General features: G+C 49.7%; 1 protein-coding gene across 25 annotated transcripts in view; it reads left to right on the forward strand.

Annotated features, from left to right (window-relative positions):
• The window catches only part of NFASC (neurofascin), an 81912-nt gene that overhangs the window by 38639 nt on the left and 25552 nt on the right, over positions 1-17721 (forward strand). For 10 of the 25 annotated variants that reach the window (XR_015808757.1, XR_015808758.1, XM_088180434.1 and 7 more), the window contains 7 exons: positions 677-747; positions 1731-1953; positions 2964-3079; positions 4148-4352; positions 7575-7697; positions 8488-8661; positions 11863-11892. Coding sequence is in view for 23 of the 25 variants with exons in the window: in XM_088180434.1 (XP_088036560.1) it covers positions 677-747; positions 1731-1953; positions 2964-3079; positions 4148-4352; positions 7575-7697; positions 8488-8661; positions 11863-11892 (942 nt within the window). In the remaining 2 variants the exon portion in view is untranslated. The remainder of the gene's footprint in view (positions 1-676; positions 748-1730; positions 1954-2963; positions 3080-4147; positions 4353-7574; positions 7698-8487; positions 8662-11862; positions 11893-17721) is intronic. The other 15 variants (XM_088180457.1, XM_088180436.1, XM_088180449.1 and 12 more) reach the window with 5 other exon arrangements.

A 17721-nucleotide genomic window follows, 5' to 3' on the forward strand; every position in this document is an offset into this window, starting at 1 on the left:
GCTGGTCAATGCTGTGGGGGTGCTGGTGAGGCCCTGGCACAGATTATCCAGAAAAAAAAAAAGTGGCTTTGCCATCCCTGGAAGCGTCCAAGGCCAAGTTTGACGAGGCTTGGAGCAGCCTGGGATAGGGGAAGGTGTCCCTGCCATGGCAGGGGGTGGAATTGGGCGATTTTAAGATCCCTTCCCGCCCAAATTCCACGACAAAAGAACAAAACAATCCACTCCAATCCACAACCAAGATTTGAGATTGTCCCCTCGGTGCTTCGGGAAAATTCCGCGGGTGGAATTCCTGGGAATCTCAGCAGTTCTGCTGCGTTTCCTCCTTTAGCTGTTCCAGGGAGATTTTTGGAGGATCTGCTGGCATCTAGTGTTGGCTGCCAGCAGTGCCCGCCGTGTCTCAGGCTCAAAGTGACAAACTCTGCTCCCTCCACAATGGTTTCCTTTCAAAGATTTAGGACATTTAGGGAACAAAAAAAAAGAGCCTCCTAAATAAACGGCCTGGTTTTCCGGAGGACTGAGAGTCTCGTGTCCCATTAACCTGAATGGGAACTTCTGGAAAAATCAGGCCATTAACTTCTGCCTTGGAAGGACTTTCGGCTTGCAGGGTTTTAACCACTCAGTGGTTGTTTTCTGACGTTGAAAAATTCATTGTTTTGGTTTTCAATGTGAATTTCAGGTCCTGAGATAAATCCAACGGGAGTTCAAGGGGCGGGGACCCAAAAAAACAACATGGAGATAACGTGGACAGTGAGTTCTGCATGGATGCTTTTTGGGATGGAGTTCAGGATGAGTGGAAATGGGTTCAGAGTGTTGGAGGGCAGGGATAGACGGGATTTTGGGAATAAATCCTTCCCTGGGAGGGTAGGGAGGGGCTGGGATGGAATTTCCAGGGAATCCATGGCTGGCCCACCCCTGGGAGTGTCCAAGGCCAGGTTGGAGCAATCTGAGATCGTGGAAGTTCTCCCTGCTCATGATGGGGGGCGGAAATGGAAAGGAATTTCAGGTCCCTTCCAAACCAAACCATTCCAGGGTTCCATGAAATAAAAAGCAGTAGGTACGAGAAAGGCTGTGATAAAAAGAATGATTTAAAAAATTAAAAATAAAGATAAATCAAAGACGTGGCACCCAAAGATGCCGGATTCCAGTCTCAGCTTCCCGAGGACGCCCCAAAGTCCTTGAGCAGCTCCGAGGATTCACGGAGCCTCTCCTGCTTTGCTCCCTGCGCCAGCAGGTGTCAGCCACAAATCAGGGATGAGCTGAGGGAAGGGCAGGAATGGCAGCGGGAATAGAGATGGGATACGGGGATGGCGGATATGGAATATTTATTGTGGAATTCTGTGCCTATTTGATTGATTTTTATATAATATAAAGATGAGGAATCTGCCTTTGTGGAACCTGATTTGTTCCATGTTTGTCCCCTGCCCATGGAAGGGGCTTGGAACTGAAATCCCTTCCCACCCAAACCATTCCAGGAATAAAATCCCGGATTTTGTGAATAAAATCTCTCGGTCCTTGCCCTGGAGAGGGCAAGAATTCATTCTTAGGAACAAAACCTCGCCCTCCTTTGGGATTTGCTGACGGAGCCTGGGGTAAAACCCCACCGCTGAGCGGAACTTCATGGATCTCCTTGGCGGAAAACTCCGATTGGATTTTGATTCGGTGGGGCTTTTTTTTGTTGTTTTTTAATACTCCTTCTCACTTTCCCCTCCTCTTTTTCACCCCAACCCAAGCCTCTGAACGCCACGCAGGCCTACGGGCCCAACCTGAGGTACATCGTGAGGTGGCGGCGGCGTGACCCTCGTGGGAGCTGGCACAACGAGACGGTGCGGGGCGCGCGGCACGTGGTGTGGAACACGCCGGTCTACGTCCCCTACGAGATCAAGGTGCAGGCCGAGAACGACTTCGGCAGAGCCCCCGAGCCCGACACCTACATCGGATATTCCGGGGAGGATTGTGAGTGTCGCCTCGGCCGCAAGGGTGGGGGTTTGGGGTGGAGCCCGCTGGGTTTTGGGGTCTCCAGGGAGCAGGGAGCGCTCCCAAGCTTTGCCTGGATTGAATCTGGCTCGGAGCTCGCCCTCAGAGCAGCAGGGTGAAGGGATCGGAACATGAGGAGAGGCACAATTCCAGAGTTTATTCTGTGAAGGTATCCAGTCTTGGATATATTCAACGGTTGGGGTTTTTATATCTTTTGAGGGTGTAACATCTTGCATCAATTACCAAGGGAATTCTACATTCTAACCAATCAATCCACGAATGATTTTACATTCAAAGCTAGCCTATATTTTTAATTTTTATATAAAATTACAGATAGATAACAGGGGGTCCACTAATGGGGGTTGGAATTCCTTTTTGAATTCGTCATTTAACAAGCAGTTTCTTGTCTTTAGGCTGTGGCTCTAGGGACACAGGGAGGATTTTCTGCTTTATGAATGTTTTCTGCTCCCTCCACAGATCCCAGGCAAGGGATGTGGGCGGGGCACTGTGGGATTTGGGACACAATTCCACTTCCAGTTTGGACAAATAGATCTGAGCTGCTTCGCTCCAGATCTCTCCACACAGCAGGAGCTGCAGAAAGGAGCGAAAATCCCAACGGGACCAGCAGCAAATTGTCCAAATTAAAAATACAGAATGGGGGTTTTTTTTGGAGCTTTGGGGTCCAACTTTAGGACAAGCGAGGCAGGAAAGGGTTGGATGTGCTGGAGTCCCTCACCTGGAGAGGGAGGTGAGCCAGACCCTTCCCTGGAGCAGGAATTTCCACTTTGAGCCGGATCAGGAATGTTCTCCTGATCACTGGAGGGGTGAAATGGGATTTATTTTCCTCCCATGGAGCCATGGTGGGGCTGCTCCTCACGGGATTTGTGATGGGAAAAACCCAGCAGGAGGTGTCCATCTGTCCATTTGTCCGAGCTCCAGGGTCATTCCAGGTTCCTAACAGCCACTCCACTTTATCCCTGCCCGCCCAGATCCCAAGGCTGCGCCCACGGATGTCAGGATCAGGGTTTTAAACAGCACAGCCATAGCTCTGACCTGGACCCGGGTGCACCTGGACACCATCCAGGGACAGCTCAAGGAGTACCGAGTGAGCAAATCCCAAATTCCCCAAATCCCTGCCCAGCACTGACCATTAACACAGCTAAACCTCCCAAAATTCCTGGCTGGCTCCCAGGGATGGGGCTGCTGGGTGTGGGGATGACAGAAAACTTCCTTTGGTGGCCAGGAGCCTTTGGGTTTGGGACAGCACCAAGGATTTGCTCTTTGGAGTGTCAGGATGGGGTTGGGGTTGCTTCCTCTGGACTCGGCTGCAGGATTTGGGATGCTCCAAGAAAACAAGGAAGGTTTGGGGTGGTCCTGGCCACGAAGCAAAGGGGCTCTGAGGGAGTGACCCCCCCAACCAGGTCAGGTTTTGTGTCATCCCCAAAATACTGACAGCGTTTTTTACTGATCAACAACCGCTAAACCTGCGCTCAGGACTAACTGAGCGCTAAAACCAGTGTGGATCTGTGCTTTTCCAGATCTTTCCAGGCTTATATTGAATATTTATCTGTCTTTCTGAACTTAGATCTAATATTTAATATTTGCTGCTGATGCACAAAGGATGGAACCATTCAAACCAAGCCAAACTCTGAGCAGGGCCCTGCCCTGGACATTAAAACATTCCCAAAACCTCAAAATTCCTGCAAAGAACCCCAGCATCCCCAATCCGATCATCTGCTGATCATCTTTTCCCAGTTCTGGGGGATTTTCTGAATGGATTCTTGTTTCTGCATGAAATAGGATTTACAGTCAGGAGCTCGAATGGGAGATTTCCCAAATTCAGGCTTTTATTCGTGCCTGGGTGTGTCCCTCCTTTCCTTGCCCACCACTACTCCAAGTGGAAAGGGAGAATTGCTCAGATTTTAATCCTTGGGAATTAGGAACAGCTTTAGTCCGAGCTCAGTGGTTTTGGGAAGCTCTTAACCCCCTGCTCAGCCTCTTCCTCGGGTAACAACCCCGATTTTCCTCATGGAGCTCCACTAATTCCTCTAAGACCTCCCACAGCCTCGAGCCTCGTTTAGAGGCAAAATTCTGCTTTTTAACACCTAAAAACCCCCCAAAACCTGCGATTAAACGCGAAAAAATCTTCCCCTGGCCCGCCCATCTCTTGAAGGCCTATTTCTGGAGAGACAGCAGCTTGCTGAAGAACCTGTGGGTCTCCAAAAAACGGCAGTTTGTGAGTTTTCCTGGGGACCGCAACCGGGGCACCGTGTCCCGGCTGTTCCCTTACAGCAACTACAAACTGGAGATGGTGGTGACCAACGGGCGTGGGGACGGGCCCCGCAGCGAGATGAAGGAATTCCCCACCCCTGAAGGAGGTACGTGGCCACCGGGGCTGCTGGGGAAGGGAATCCGTGAGCCCCCTGTGGTTACTGCACTAGGAAAAAAAAAAAAAAAAAAAAAGAGAGAGAGAGAGAGAGAGCGAGGACAGCAACGCACGTGGATTTCTTTAGGGAAAAAAGGTCAATTTATTGTACAGACAGTTTGGATTTAAAGTGTGTTAGTGCAGCCAGGACAGGACAGGAGCTCATGGGACAATTGGGAAAAACATCCTCGGGACAGCACCTCAGGATGTGTCCCACGGGAAAGACACCAGGGGTTAATGTTGGTGATGAATTCCACTCTGTTTGTCACCGTGTTGTCACCCTGGGAGACTCCTCCCTAACTGAAGCTGCAGTCAGCTTGTCAGCCTGGGAATGGAGCTGAGAGCCAGGAGAAATCCAGGCCTGGAAAGAATTTCCAAGAACTTCCAAGAATTTTCCAAGAATTCCCCAGCTCTCTCAATGTGTGTGTTCCTCAAGACCCCCAAAGTGCCCAGGCAGTTCTCGATAACAAAGCACCTTCGTCAGCCTTGCCCGGGTGAAATTCAGGCTCACAAAGCAGCTCTCGAGCCAGCAGAGATGGAGAAGTGCACACAGGAGGGTTCCACAGGGTTTATTCCTTCTACAAAGGGGACTCCAGTCCAGCAAATCCAGCTGGGTGGGGTTTCTAAGGGGTCTTTTAAGGGTTTTACATTTTGCACCAATTACCTGTAGCCGTGGAAAGGGGTTTTAACCCTTTAGAAATAAAAACACCCAGCCACGTGGTCTTCTTTCGTGATAGGAAAGAGAGAGCCAAGTTTATTCACAAACACACTTGGTTTTATAGCAGGACTGCAACTCCCAGAGCAGAGAAAAGGAGATTGGTTCAGAGAGAAGACACCCCATGGCCAGGGCCTGGTCACACACCACAACAGGGGTTCTGTTTGTTATTAATTCCTTTTTATTTTGACCAAATTATCACCCTGGGAGAAATTCTCCCTGGCCTTGAGCTGGACCAGCTCATGGGCTGGGAACAGAGCTGAGAAGCTCCAGCCTGGAATATTTTTCAGGCTGTAATTTTCTTACTTTCTCAATACGTGTGCCCACAATTACCAAAGGAATTTGATAACTAACCAATCTGCAAAGGGCTTCAGGGGAAAAAGGGAACCAACCATCTGAGAGGAAAATGAATCACTGATATTACAGAAAGATAACACAGGAGTCTACCGGGGAGGAGAGACGTTTCTTGGTCTTGGTCACTCTAAGCAAAAAATTCTTATTTTTAAGGTGTCCTTCCATGGGACTTGGAGAGGGTCTCTGCTTCACAAATGGTTTCTGCTCCCTCCACGCACTGGGAATTTTTTCCCGCTGGGAGAGGTCTGGGTGGGGCAGACCCAGGGAGCTGAGGAATGGTTTTAGCTGAGCGTCACCCGGCGCTGGCGGTGATGTCGCTGGAGTTGGCTCCTGAGCCTTTCAGCATTCCCAAAAATCCCTGTCAGGTGCTCTGGACACTCCAGCCGAGAGGATTTAGGGCTGAGCGTGAGAAATATTTGTAAAAGCCTTGCCTAGGCACAGCTCTGTGCCCTTGGTTTGCTGCCTGAGCTGTGAATGTCCCCGAGCCGCGTTTTGGGGACGTGGCAGTGATTGGATCCAGCCTGGAAAAAGCTGGAAAACCTTCCCAGGACCTTCAGGAATCACTGATTCCCCTTGCCAGGCTTTTAAGGCAAGAGCACCTCGTTCTTGTGTCAAGGATGAACTCCAAGGTTTAATTTTGTCACTGGCACAGGAGCTATTTATAGACACGCCGATAATTCCGAGTTGGAGCCGCAATTCCAACGGCTGGAAGTGACTTTTCCTACGGCACAGCAGGGAATTCGGGCACAGAAGGTCACAAAAACGCAAGAAAAGATTTGCAAGTCTTGCCTCAAAATATTTTGGGGTCTCCCCTTTTCTCTTCCCATCCCACCCCGGTGTCTTCCAGCGCTGCCTCTTCCTTCCCAATTCCTTGGGAAAATCCCAATTTTTAAAGGATTTTCTGTGGATAATCGAGGTTGTTTCAGAAGAAAGGGTTCGATTCCTGTAGGTTTTGTAGGCAGGGGCATTGTGACCCTAATTCTGAGGGATTTGGGGTGGCTTGGGACATTTGGGGTGATGATAAGGACGTGTGGGTGGCGTAAATTAATAATTACAGTGGATTTTATTCTTTTCAAGGGGAAAACGCAGATTTTAATTTTTCCTACACCACCAAGCCCTTTTATCGACTCAAACTGACATTGAGGAAGCTGAAGGGTACCGTGAACAACTAAAAATAAATCTCTGAGCTCTCCCATCTCTCTTCCCCCAATTAAGACACCGCAATTAGGAGGAAATCAGGAGAATAATTTAACTCCAGGCTGGATAATTCTTTCCTTCCTTCAGCAGTTAAAGCAACAATAATCCCAAATATTCCTTAGGGTGAGAGCAGCAGGCAGCAGCTCCCTGGGGGAGATCTCTGGAATTCCGTTTCCCAGTGATTTTTTGGGGGATAAGAGAAGCCCCTTCTGGGGGTTCTAAGGGAGGAATCTTTGGGATGAAAACTTCGGGATGAGTGGGGGATGTAAAGAAGGTCGGGAAATTTGGGTCCAAGAGAAGTGGAGCTGGAGTTAGAGAATTTTTGGGATACTTTTTGTGCTTCTGAGAGAAATTTTTGGGATGAGTGGGGAGTGTAAGAAAGGTTGGGAAATTTGAGTCCAAGAGGAGAAGTAGGGCTGGAGTTAAGAGAAATTTTTTGGGTAATTTGTGCTTCTAAGGGAGAAATTTTTGGGTTGAAAACCTTGGGATGGGAGGGGTGTGTAAGAAAGGTCGGGAAATTTGGGTCCAGGATGAGAAGTAAGGCTGAAGTTAAGAAAAGTTTTTTTGAAACATTTTGTGGTTCTAAAGGAGAAATCTTTGGGATGAAAACCTTGGGATGTGGGAGGGGGGTATAAGGAAGGTCAGGAAATTTGGATCCAACAGGAGAAGCGGGGCTGGAGCTGCATTCCAGCTCTGCTTCCACGGCCTTGCCGGAGGATCCCACAGGATTTGGATCTCACCAGAGCTGCTCCTCTTTTCCTCCCTGCTCACCTGGCTCAGGGTTTTTGGGATAAATCCTTGTGTGATCCATTCAGGGCGTGTCCGTGCGGGAATTTCGGAGTCTGCAGGGCGTGGCCCGGGTTCGTTACCCCGTGTGTGTTTTCTCCTCTCTCCCCGCTCCTCTCCAAGTGCCCAGCTCCCCCAGGTACCTGCGGATCCGACAGCCCAACCTGGAAATCATCAACCTGGAGTGGGACCACCCCGAGCATCCCAACGGGATCATCACGGGATACACGCTCCGATACCAGCCCTGTACGTCCCGCCTCTTCTTCCCGGGGATCAATCAGGAAATTCTTCCCTTTCCTGCTTTCTGCCAGGGCGGGGAGATCCGTGAGGAGCTGGAGAATTCCATGGGGGGACAAACGGGTGTTGGGAGGGGTCCCGGCCATCTGCAGGGCGGGGGGTGGCGGGTGCTCAGCAGCTCCCCAGACTGAATTTTTGGAAGGAAATTGGTTTTGTCTCAGATTTAGGGAGATTTCAGGTGCAGCCTGAGGCATTTTTGTGCTCGCCCCACGCGAGTTGGATGAGGTGATAGCCAGAGCCTGGAGGTCCCTGAGCTGTCTTTGTCCACCTGAAGGTCCCAGCCAGGCTGTCCCCAGGTTCATTTAAGCTGGGTTTATTTAACAGCTCTGAGCCCCACAGTGACCCCACAGAGCCTCTCCGAGGGGAGGGGACACGATGCAGACATCTGCACCTGATCAAGGCTCAGCAGCTCCCCAGACTCCATTTTTGAGGGGAAATCAGCTGGATCTTGGATTTAGGAATATTTTAGGCGCAGCCAAAGTCGTTTTTGTGATCATCCAAACACAAGGTTTAGGAATTGATACCTCAGAGCCTGGGGCAGTCGAGAGCACCTGAAGGTCACCCCCAGGGTGGAGTGTCACCAAGCTCAGCCATGTTCAAGAGCAGCTCTGAACCCCACAGTGACCCCACAACGACCCCACAATGACCCCACAGACCCTCCAGGGGCTGAGGGATGAGCAGGACACCGCAGGAATTGCCGTCCCAGGCTGAGCTCAGCCTGCCCTGGTTCCCTCTGCAGTTAACGGGTCCCGGACGGGCCGGACAGTGGTGGAGAACCTGTCCCCGAACCAGACGAGGTTCACCCTGCAGAGGTCAGACCCCATCTCCCGCTATCGCTTCGTGCTCCGCGCCCGCACCCAGGTGGGAGAGGGCGAGGCCCTGGTGGAGGAGTCGCCGGCGCTGCTGGATGAAGGTAAGGACAGCACCCGGCTCTGCCGAGGGCATGGGGGGACAGCGTGTGACAAACCCCAAAAATGGCATCGTGGCAGGGTGTGACAAACCCCAAAAATGGCATCGTGGAAGGGTGTGACAAACTCAAAAAATTGCCCTGTGGAATAGTGTGACAAACCCCAAAAATGGCGTCGTGGCCAGGTGTGTCAAACCCCAAAAAAATGACATTGTGGCAAGGTGTGACAAACTCAAAAAATGGCATCATGGCAGGCCATGGAACAGCCAAAAAATGGCATTGTGGCAGAATGTGACAAACCCCAAAAATGACATTGAGGCAGGATGTGTCAAACCCCAAAAAATGACATCGTGGCGGGGTGTGACAAACTCCCAAAAATGGCATCATGAAAGGATGTGGCAACCCCAAAAAATGGTATTGTGGCAAGATGTGTCAAACCCCAAAAATGGCATCGTGGCAGGCCATGGAACAGCCCCCAAAAAAATGGAATTAGGGAATCCAAAACACCAGGAGTGAGGGACAGCGATGGCCACCGAGGTTTTCCTGCCCAGGTGGAGGTGGCCAAAGGCCACAATAAAAACTGAGCTGAGGTGACCTGGGGACTGTCCCGTGCTCCAGGACACCTCCTGGGTGTCCCCAAGGGAGGGACATTCCTGGTGTGCCCTGGAGCAGGAGGACATTCGCTGAATTTGTGTTTTATACCAAAAGAGGGCAGGGCGAGATGGGATTCGGGAAGGAATTCCTTGCTCGGAGGGTTTGGAAAAGCTGGCAGGGAGAGGTTGTGGATGCTCCTGTGTCCCTGGAAATGTCCAAGGTCAGCTTGGAGCCCCCTGGGATGGTGGAAGCGTCCCTGGGTGGCACTGGATGAGATTTAAGGTCCTTTCCAACCTGAACCAATCCGTGATTTTGGGATCTCGCTCTCCTCGTGCTGAGGGTGAAGCTCTGATTTGCCCCTCTGAGTTTCTTTGTGAGCTCAACAGGGGCAGATTTGGGGGATTTTTGTGTGCAGGGACCTCGGTGCCACCTCCCTGTCACCCCACAGGTGTCACCCGACCCTAAAAGCCTCCAGAGCCCCAATCTCGGCCCCATAATCAGATAAAATTCCCAGAGCCACCTCCCTGTCACCCCACAGGTGTCACCAGACCCTAAAAGCCTCCAGAGCCCCGATCTCGGCCCCATAATCAGATAAAATTCCCGTTGTGGAACATCCATCAAATTTAAGTGGAAGTTCTGGAGCCCTGAGGGAACTCTCTCCTCTCTTTAAGCTCGGCTCACAGAGCTGGGATTGGGTTAGAGCTGGGATTTAATGGGGTTTTCTCTCCTTCTCTCCATCCCCCATCCCACTAATGGCTCTGAGTGGGGAAAACGATTCCTGCCCAGATCCAGTGGGAATAAAATCATTCCCGACCCCCCTGGGGCGGGATCCAGCTACATTTATCGGTTAGGGGGAAGAAAACAAATGGGGAAAACACTGGGATTGCTTTAAAAGAAATTGTGAGAGCTCAGGGGTTGGATTGAAGCTGAAAATTGAATATTTTTATCTGGTTCACACCCAAATTTTGGACACTGACAATAGCGAGATAACAGTCGTGGAGTATAAATTTAAATTTTTTTGGATCAGTTTCACGGACTGGAAATATCCAGTGGTGCCCAAACCTGCTGGACAAGATAAGGAACCTCAGCTGTGGGATTTGGGGTGAGGATGTGGCACCAAACAGACAAAATGTGGCTGCCAAAACGCAAAAAAAAAAAAAAAAAAAATCATAAAATTTACATCATTTACTCCCAAATCACAGAAATTTGCCCTCCAAACACGAGGTCCAACAGGAAACAGGCGAGTTTTGCTCACTTTGATGGGAATTCCTGCCAAGCTGAAGGAAAGACGAGGTTGGGATTTCAGGAAAACAAGCAGATGAAGGAAATTAAGGAAATTAAACTCATTAACGCGCTCCTCCACATGCGGGGTTTAAATCAGGTGGGACGAGCAAGGAAAAGCCGAGGTGAAAATCGCTGCCAAAACCGGTTTTTGTTGGGATTAGACCTAAACACCCACTGAAGTACTCGGCTTAACGACACCAATGTCACTGCGATGTCACCTCGATGTCACCTCAGTGCCACCTCTGGCCCCGCCTGGGTGTTTAACCTGGATCCTGGTGTGGTTTATCCCAGATTCCCTGGCGTGGTTTATTCCTGGTTTATTCTGAATTCACTGGCTTCGTTTATCCCAGATTCCTGGTTTATCCTAAATTCCCTGCCTTGGTTTATCCCTGACTGCTGGTTTGTCCCTGATTTATCCCGGATTCCTGATTTATCCCAGATTCCTGGTTTATCCTAAATTCCCTGCCTTGGTTTATCCCTGATTCCTGGTTTGTCCCTGATTTATCCCGGATTCCTGATTTATCCCAGATTTCTGGTTTATTCTAAATTCCCTGCCTTGGTTTATCCCTGACTCCTGGTTTGTCCCTGGTTTATCCCAGATTCCTGATTTATCCCAGACTCCTGGTTTATTCTGAATTCCTTGGCTTGGTTTATCCCTGACTCCGGTTTATCCGTGATTGATCCTAGGTTCCTGGCTTATGCCTGATTTCTGGTTTATCCCAAATTCCCTGCCTTGGTTTATCCCGGATTCATGATTTATCCCGGGTTCGTGATTTATCCTAGGTTCCTGGTTTATCCCAGATTCCCTGCCTTGGTTTATCCCTGACTCCTGGTTTGTCCCAGATTTATCCCGGATTCCTGATTTATCCCAGATTCACTGACTTGGTTTATCCCTGGTTTATCCTGGATTCTTGGTTTATCCTGGATTCTTGGTTTATCCTGGATTCTTGGTTTATCCTGGATTCTTGGTTTATCCTGGATTCTTGGTTTATCCTGGATTCTTGGTTTATCCTGGATTCTTAATTTATCCTGGACTCCTGATTTATCCCCGACTCCTGATTTATCCCAGATTCCTGATTTATCCCCGACTCCTGATTTATCCCAGATTCCTGGTTAATCCCTGACTCCTGATTTATCCCCGACTCCTGAACTCCAGGTCCATCCCAGGTTGGATTTAATCCCTCTTTCCCCCCTCTTTCTCTCTCCACTCTCCGATGCCTCCGCGTGTCCTGGCGGCGCGTTGGGGTTGTTTGATAAATTCCTGTGTTTTTCTCTCCCCTCTTTCCCGTTTTTCCCTCTCTCTCTCTTTCCCTGGCGCTGCCTCCGAAGCCACGCCAAGCCCAGGTACCGTACCCGGAGGTAACCGGCATGGGGGCAACGGAGCTTGCCAATTAAGCTGCCAATTAAGCCGAAAAGTTCATTAAAACCCTTCCAATGGCCACGCCGATCGGGCATTTCAATCGTTCCAGGCACAAAAGGAACCGGGGCGGCTCCGCAGCGGGGGCAGGCAAAGATTAAAAGGTCTCTAAGCCAGGCTTAAAAGCCACTCAAAAATGTCGTGAAAACCAAAGCACGGTGGCCGTGGGCTGGGCGAGCCCTAGGGAGAGTCGAGTTCCCATTAAAATGGGGATTTTTCCCTATTAAATTGGGGATTTTTTCCTATTAAACTGGAGATTTTTCCTCTATTAAACTGGGGATTTTTCCTCTATTAAACTGGAGATTTTTTCCTATTAAATAGGGGTTTTCCTCTATTAAAGTGATTTTTTTTTCCCTATTGAAGTCGGGATTTTTCCCTATTAAAGTGGGTTTTCTCTTATTAAAGTGGGGTTTTTTTCCCTGTTAAAGAGAGGGTTTTTTCCTATTAAAGTGGGTTTTTTTTCTATTAAAGAGAGGTTTTTCCCTATTAAAGTGGGGGTTTTTTCCCCTGTTATAGACAATATTTTCCCCATTAAAGAGAATTTCCCCCCTATTTTATCAGGGGCGTTTTCCTCTATTAAAGAGCTTTATTTTCTTGCCTATTAAAGGGATTTATTCCAATATTAAAGAGGGGTTTCCCCTATTATAGAGAAGGTTTTTTTCCCTATTAAATAGGATTTTCCTCCTCTTAATGAGGATTGTTTCCCCTATTTTAGAGGGGATATTTTCCCATATGAAAGAGGGGTTTTCCCCTATTAAAGAAGACTTTCCCCCTCTTTCTGAGGGGTTTTTTCCCATATGAAAGAAAAGTTTTCCATAATAAAGAGGTGCTCCCCCCTACTAAAGAGGAAATTTTCCTTATTATAAAAGGGGTTTTTTCCCCTATTTAAGAGGCTTTTTCCCCTAATAAATTTTTTTCCCTATAAAAGAGCTTTTCCCTCTCTCAGGGAGGATTTTTAACCCCAGCTCTGCACAAACCCCTCTCCCTTTTTAACCCTCTCCATCCCCAACCCCACAAACCACAGAACATTTCTGGCTCCGCGGGATCCCCTCCGGCACCTGTGGGGTCACACCTGGAGATTTGGGATTTTTTTTTTTTTGGGTAGGGGGGGATTCCCAGTAGCTCTCCCAGGGCTTTGATCCAGGAGATTCCTGGCATTCCCGGTGTCCATTGGAAGGGTTGAGCGGGAATTTGAGCTGTGCATGTTCTGCATGGAGCCTTCTGCTGGCTTTGCCCTCCTCGCAATTCCCAAAAAGTGGGAGCAGGGAGGGGATTTATTAATTTTTTTTTTGCAGCACCAGGGACAGCTCCTCCTCCTGCCGCTCCCATGGAGAAATCCCCGTTATCCCACACAATTCCAGGTCACTCAGGGAAGGATTCCCACCTCTCACAGATTTGGAAAATTCTGATTTCCACGCACCCCACACGCATTTCCCACATTTTGCTCGCCAGGCTCCTGCAGATGCGGAGTTTAAATCAGGAGGGACGAGCAAGGAAAAACCGAGGTGAAATTTGGTGCAGGAACGACCGAGCCAGGGGTGCAGCTAACCTTGAACTCATCCCAAAAAAAAAAAAAAATTTAGGAGCAGCAACAGCTCCCGATTCCCCCCACCGAGGGCTCTCAACAGGTCCTGCTTCGCCTCTGCAATTCCAAGCAGGAACAACTTCCCAGGGAAAGTTTTCCCGAGGGATCCAAGTGCAGGATTCGCTTTCCTGCGTCGTGGATGTTCCTTTTCCTTGGATTTTGTTGCAGCGATGTCTCTTCCCGATATTATTTTGCATTTTCCTCCCCCTTTCCCGAACAGATGCCAATCTTTCTCCTTCCTGTCTTTTTCTTTTCCTTCACCTTAAAAAAAAAAAAAAATTAAGAATAAGAGATTGGTCAGGTTTAGGTGACGGGAACCTGAAAATGCAGTTTAAAATCCTGGAAATGCACATAAAAATCCTGAAAATCAACCCCCAAAAAATCCTGGAAATTAACAAAAAAATCCCTGAAAACGCACATTAAAAAAGCTTGGGATCGGGATCACTCTCTCCTGCAGCTCCTTCTCCGTCCAGGGTTTGGCTCATCCACCAGAATCCAGATTTTCTTTGTGGATCAGGATCACCTCAAGTCCTTTTCTGCTTCCAGAGGGTCTTGCTGAACTCTGGAATCACGCCCTGATCTCTTCATCCTCCCAGCACCGAATCATTCCCAGCTTCATTTCCTGCCCCGCCGGAATTATTCGTGATTTCAGGGATAATCCTCCGATTATCCAGAGCTCATCCCTCCCTTTTCCCCCTTTCCAAAAGGACAAATAACACTTTGGAAAAGGCTGAGAGTTGGGAAATGGAGCTGGAGGTTGGGAATTTCTGCCTCATCTTCCTCCCCATCCCAGTTCTCCAGGGGAGAACTCAGGGCATGGAAAATTCCCTCTCCCATCCATCGTTTCTCCTCAGCCTCCAGAGGATATTTCCAGCAATTCCCAGGAAATGCTCCCTGACCTTTCCCATCTCTGCTGGATGACCCAGACCGGCTGGATTTTTATGGAATTTGTCCTGAATTGCAGGAAAATTCTCCTGGTGCTGGCAGGGAATGGAGGAAGGTTCCTTTTCCAGGGAAAAGCTGGGAGGGACCGGAGCAATGATGGAATCGAAGTGAAGTGCAGGGATTTTCCCTCAGGAAAAGCTTCACCTTTCCTAAGCCAGGCTTTGGACAACAGGAGAGGAGATTTGGGAAAAAGAGATTAAAAATAGGCTTTTATTATGGTATGAGTGAGAAAAAAAAAAAATCCCAAACTGGATTTTTAATTTTCTATCCTTATGGAAAAAACTTCATCGGGGGCCATAAAGAAATCAGGTTTAGACTCGGAGGAAAAATCCTGACTTTTCCCTGTGCATAAATGGGAATTTGAGGAGAAAAATCCCATTTTTCATTTTAGAAACAGAAGGAATTGCTGAGCCCTCTCTTTCTGCTCCGTCACCCCCTTTTCTTCTCCAATTTCTTCTCTTTCCACATCGGATTTTCAGCTTCTTCACAGCCAAGAATTTCCAATTCCATTCTGTTGGTAAAAACCGGGAGAATTAAAAATAAATCTCCGCCAATGTCCTCGGCCCAATCATCCAAAATCATGAAAAATTCATCCCAATTTCTCCAAGCCTCATTATTTTGTAGACACACCCCAGGGAAAGCTGCTGCCACAGCCCAACAACACATTAAAAGCACCTTTAAATAATTAAAAAGCAGCAGAGATTGGGATTGTTTCCTGGATAAAAAAAAAAAAAAAACAAAAAAAAAAACACCAAAAAAAAAAGCCACTTTTTACTGAATTATCCTACTCCGAGCAGGATTTGTGTCTTTTCCTTAGAACTTCCCTTAAAAAAAAAAAAAAATTCCCATTTTCCCCTTAGGATTCTCCCTCTCTGGGATTTTTCCACCTAATCCGAGCTTCAAACAGGTTTTTGTGGAAGGTTTGGATTCTTTTCTCACTGCTCTGCTCCCGGCTGGGGAGGCAGCGAAGAGCTCAGCATCTCTCATTAGTGAAATTATTAATTGCTGCATCCTCAATCCATCATCTGAGAGGGAATAATGGATCTTGGAGACAGAAAAAAAGCCTTGAAAGGGAGGCAATTAAAGAGCTGAGTGCTCGTTTGGCTCTTTCCAGGAAGTTGGGCTCGGCTAAAATGGGATCAAGAGCTGGGAATTGCTGCTGGTGGTTCATAAATCTGAATTTCCCAGGTGATTTCTTCCTTCTTGAAGCAATTCCCAGATGCTGCCCCGCTCTGGGATGGGGTCTTTGGGAAAAGGGGGATTTTCTTCCCCATCCCACAAATTCCAGGTGCTCCGTCCTTGTTGCCAAACTTTCCATCCAAGCCCTGGGAATGCAGGAAAACAACTCCAGCCCCTCCACAAAGCTCGGGGATGCCGTGGCTTGTTTGCAGGAGGGTGGATGGGATTTTGGGGCTTCCCAAAAGTCTGGGAATGCCAGCCCGGCTCTCCTGTCTCCCTTCAGGATCTTTGTCACTCCTGGTGGCAGTGAGAAGTCCCGGGAAGGGACTCTGGGATGGCTGAGATCCCTTTTCTTTGGGGGATATCGGATCCCTGAGATCCCCCTTGATCCTCGTGATCCCTTTTTTGGGGATATCAGATCCCCGGGATCCCTAAAACCCCTCTTGCTCCCAATGATCCATGAGATTCCTGAGATCCCCCTTGATCCCTGGGATCCCCGAGATCCCTTTTCTTTGGGGGGGATATCAGCACCATGAGATCCCCCTTGATCCTCGTGATTCCTGGGATCCCTTTTCTTTGGGGGATATCAGATCCCTGAGATCCCTCTGATCCCTGAGACCCCTTTTCTTTAGAGGATATCAGATCCCTGAGATCACTCTGATCCCTGAGATTCCAGAGATCCCCCTTGATCCTCGTGATTCCTGAGATCCCTTTCCTTTGGGGGATATCGGATCCCTGAGATCCCCCCGATTCCCGGGATCCCTGAGATCCCCCCAGCCCTCATTAGGGGATGGATTTCAAGGCCCAGTGATCCCCCCCCGATCTCCCCCACCCCAAATCTCCCAGCAGAGCTCTCCTCCCTCATCCCTTTCCACGTTTAAACCCAAACGAGGCCACGGCCTCGCATCCCGGGGCGCTTTAGGATCAAATCCCAGCCTCCCCGAGTTTTCCAGCTCACCCCATCCCACTCTTCACCCGTCCCTGCTCCTGCCAGGATGATTTCCATCCCTTCCATCCCTCCCATCCCCTCTCGCTCGGGAGCCAGCCCGAGTTATCCCGATGGGAAGTGACGGCTCCGCTCCCGGGGATCGCTTCCCCCCAGAGCCGGGGAAATGGGGCAGGGAGGGCAAATCCCGCCTGGAATCGCTGCCAGCTCATCCCGGGACAGAATCCCGGAGGATTTGGGTGCGTGAGGGATGCTCAGAGAGGAGATCCCGCACCGGGAATAGCGAGGCTGGGATTTATCCCGGATAATCCCTTCCCATCTGAAGTCTGGAGGAGCATTAAAGCCGTGCCAGGTTTTCCGCCCGCTCCCGCCTTCCCCAAAGTCACTTTGTGCCTTTGGAGGTCTCGTTTTCCTCCGAAGGGAGCCGGGATTCCCATGGGAATTCTGAGCCTGCATTAGCTGATCCCTGATTGTCCGCAGCCTCCGGCGCGGCTCCATCCCGTTAATGGGGACATTAACCCGGCGACACCAATCTCTTAACCCCACAAACCCGCCAGGAGTGGGCGGAGATGGATGGGGACAAATCCCAGGGAAGCAGGAAAAGCTTTTAGCGGCCTCGGCACCCCGCAAAGTCCTTGTGGAACAAACCCCGAAGGGCAAAACGCGAAAATCTCTTTTTTTAAAAAAATTATTTTTTGGCTCACCACGAACACGCGAGGGCAAAGCCGAGCCTTTGGATGTGTCCCCTCCCTGTCCCCTCCCCCGGCTGGGGCAGGGACGGGCCGTGCACGGGGGGCTCCGGGTCGGGGTGCATGAGATGGGGATGGGGTCAGGACCGGGAGGGGATTTCGGGGTGACTGTGGCTGCTCCTGGGGCTGGGCTGGGGATTTTGGGGTGACTGTGTCTGCTCTCCATGGCTGGGCTGGGGATTTTGGGGTGACTGTGGCTGCTCTCCATGGCTGGGCTGGGGATTTTAAGGAGCTGGGGATGCTCTGGGGGCACCTCTGGGTGTGGCCTGGGGTTTTTGGGGTGACTGTGGCTGTTCTCCGTGGCTGGGCTGGGATTTTTTTGGGTAACTGCAGCTGCTCCTGGAGCATTTTGAGGACCCGGGGGTGC

Source organism: Sturnus vulgaris, chromosome 29 (assembly GCF_052056855.1).
Source record: "Sturnus vulgaris isolate bStuVul1 chromosome 29, bStuVul1.hap1, whole genome shotgun sequence".
NCBI lineage: Eukaryota > Metazoa > Chordata > Aves > Passeriformes > Sturnidae > Sturnus > Sturnus vulgaris.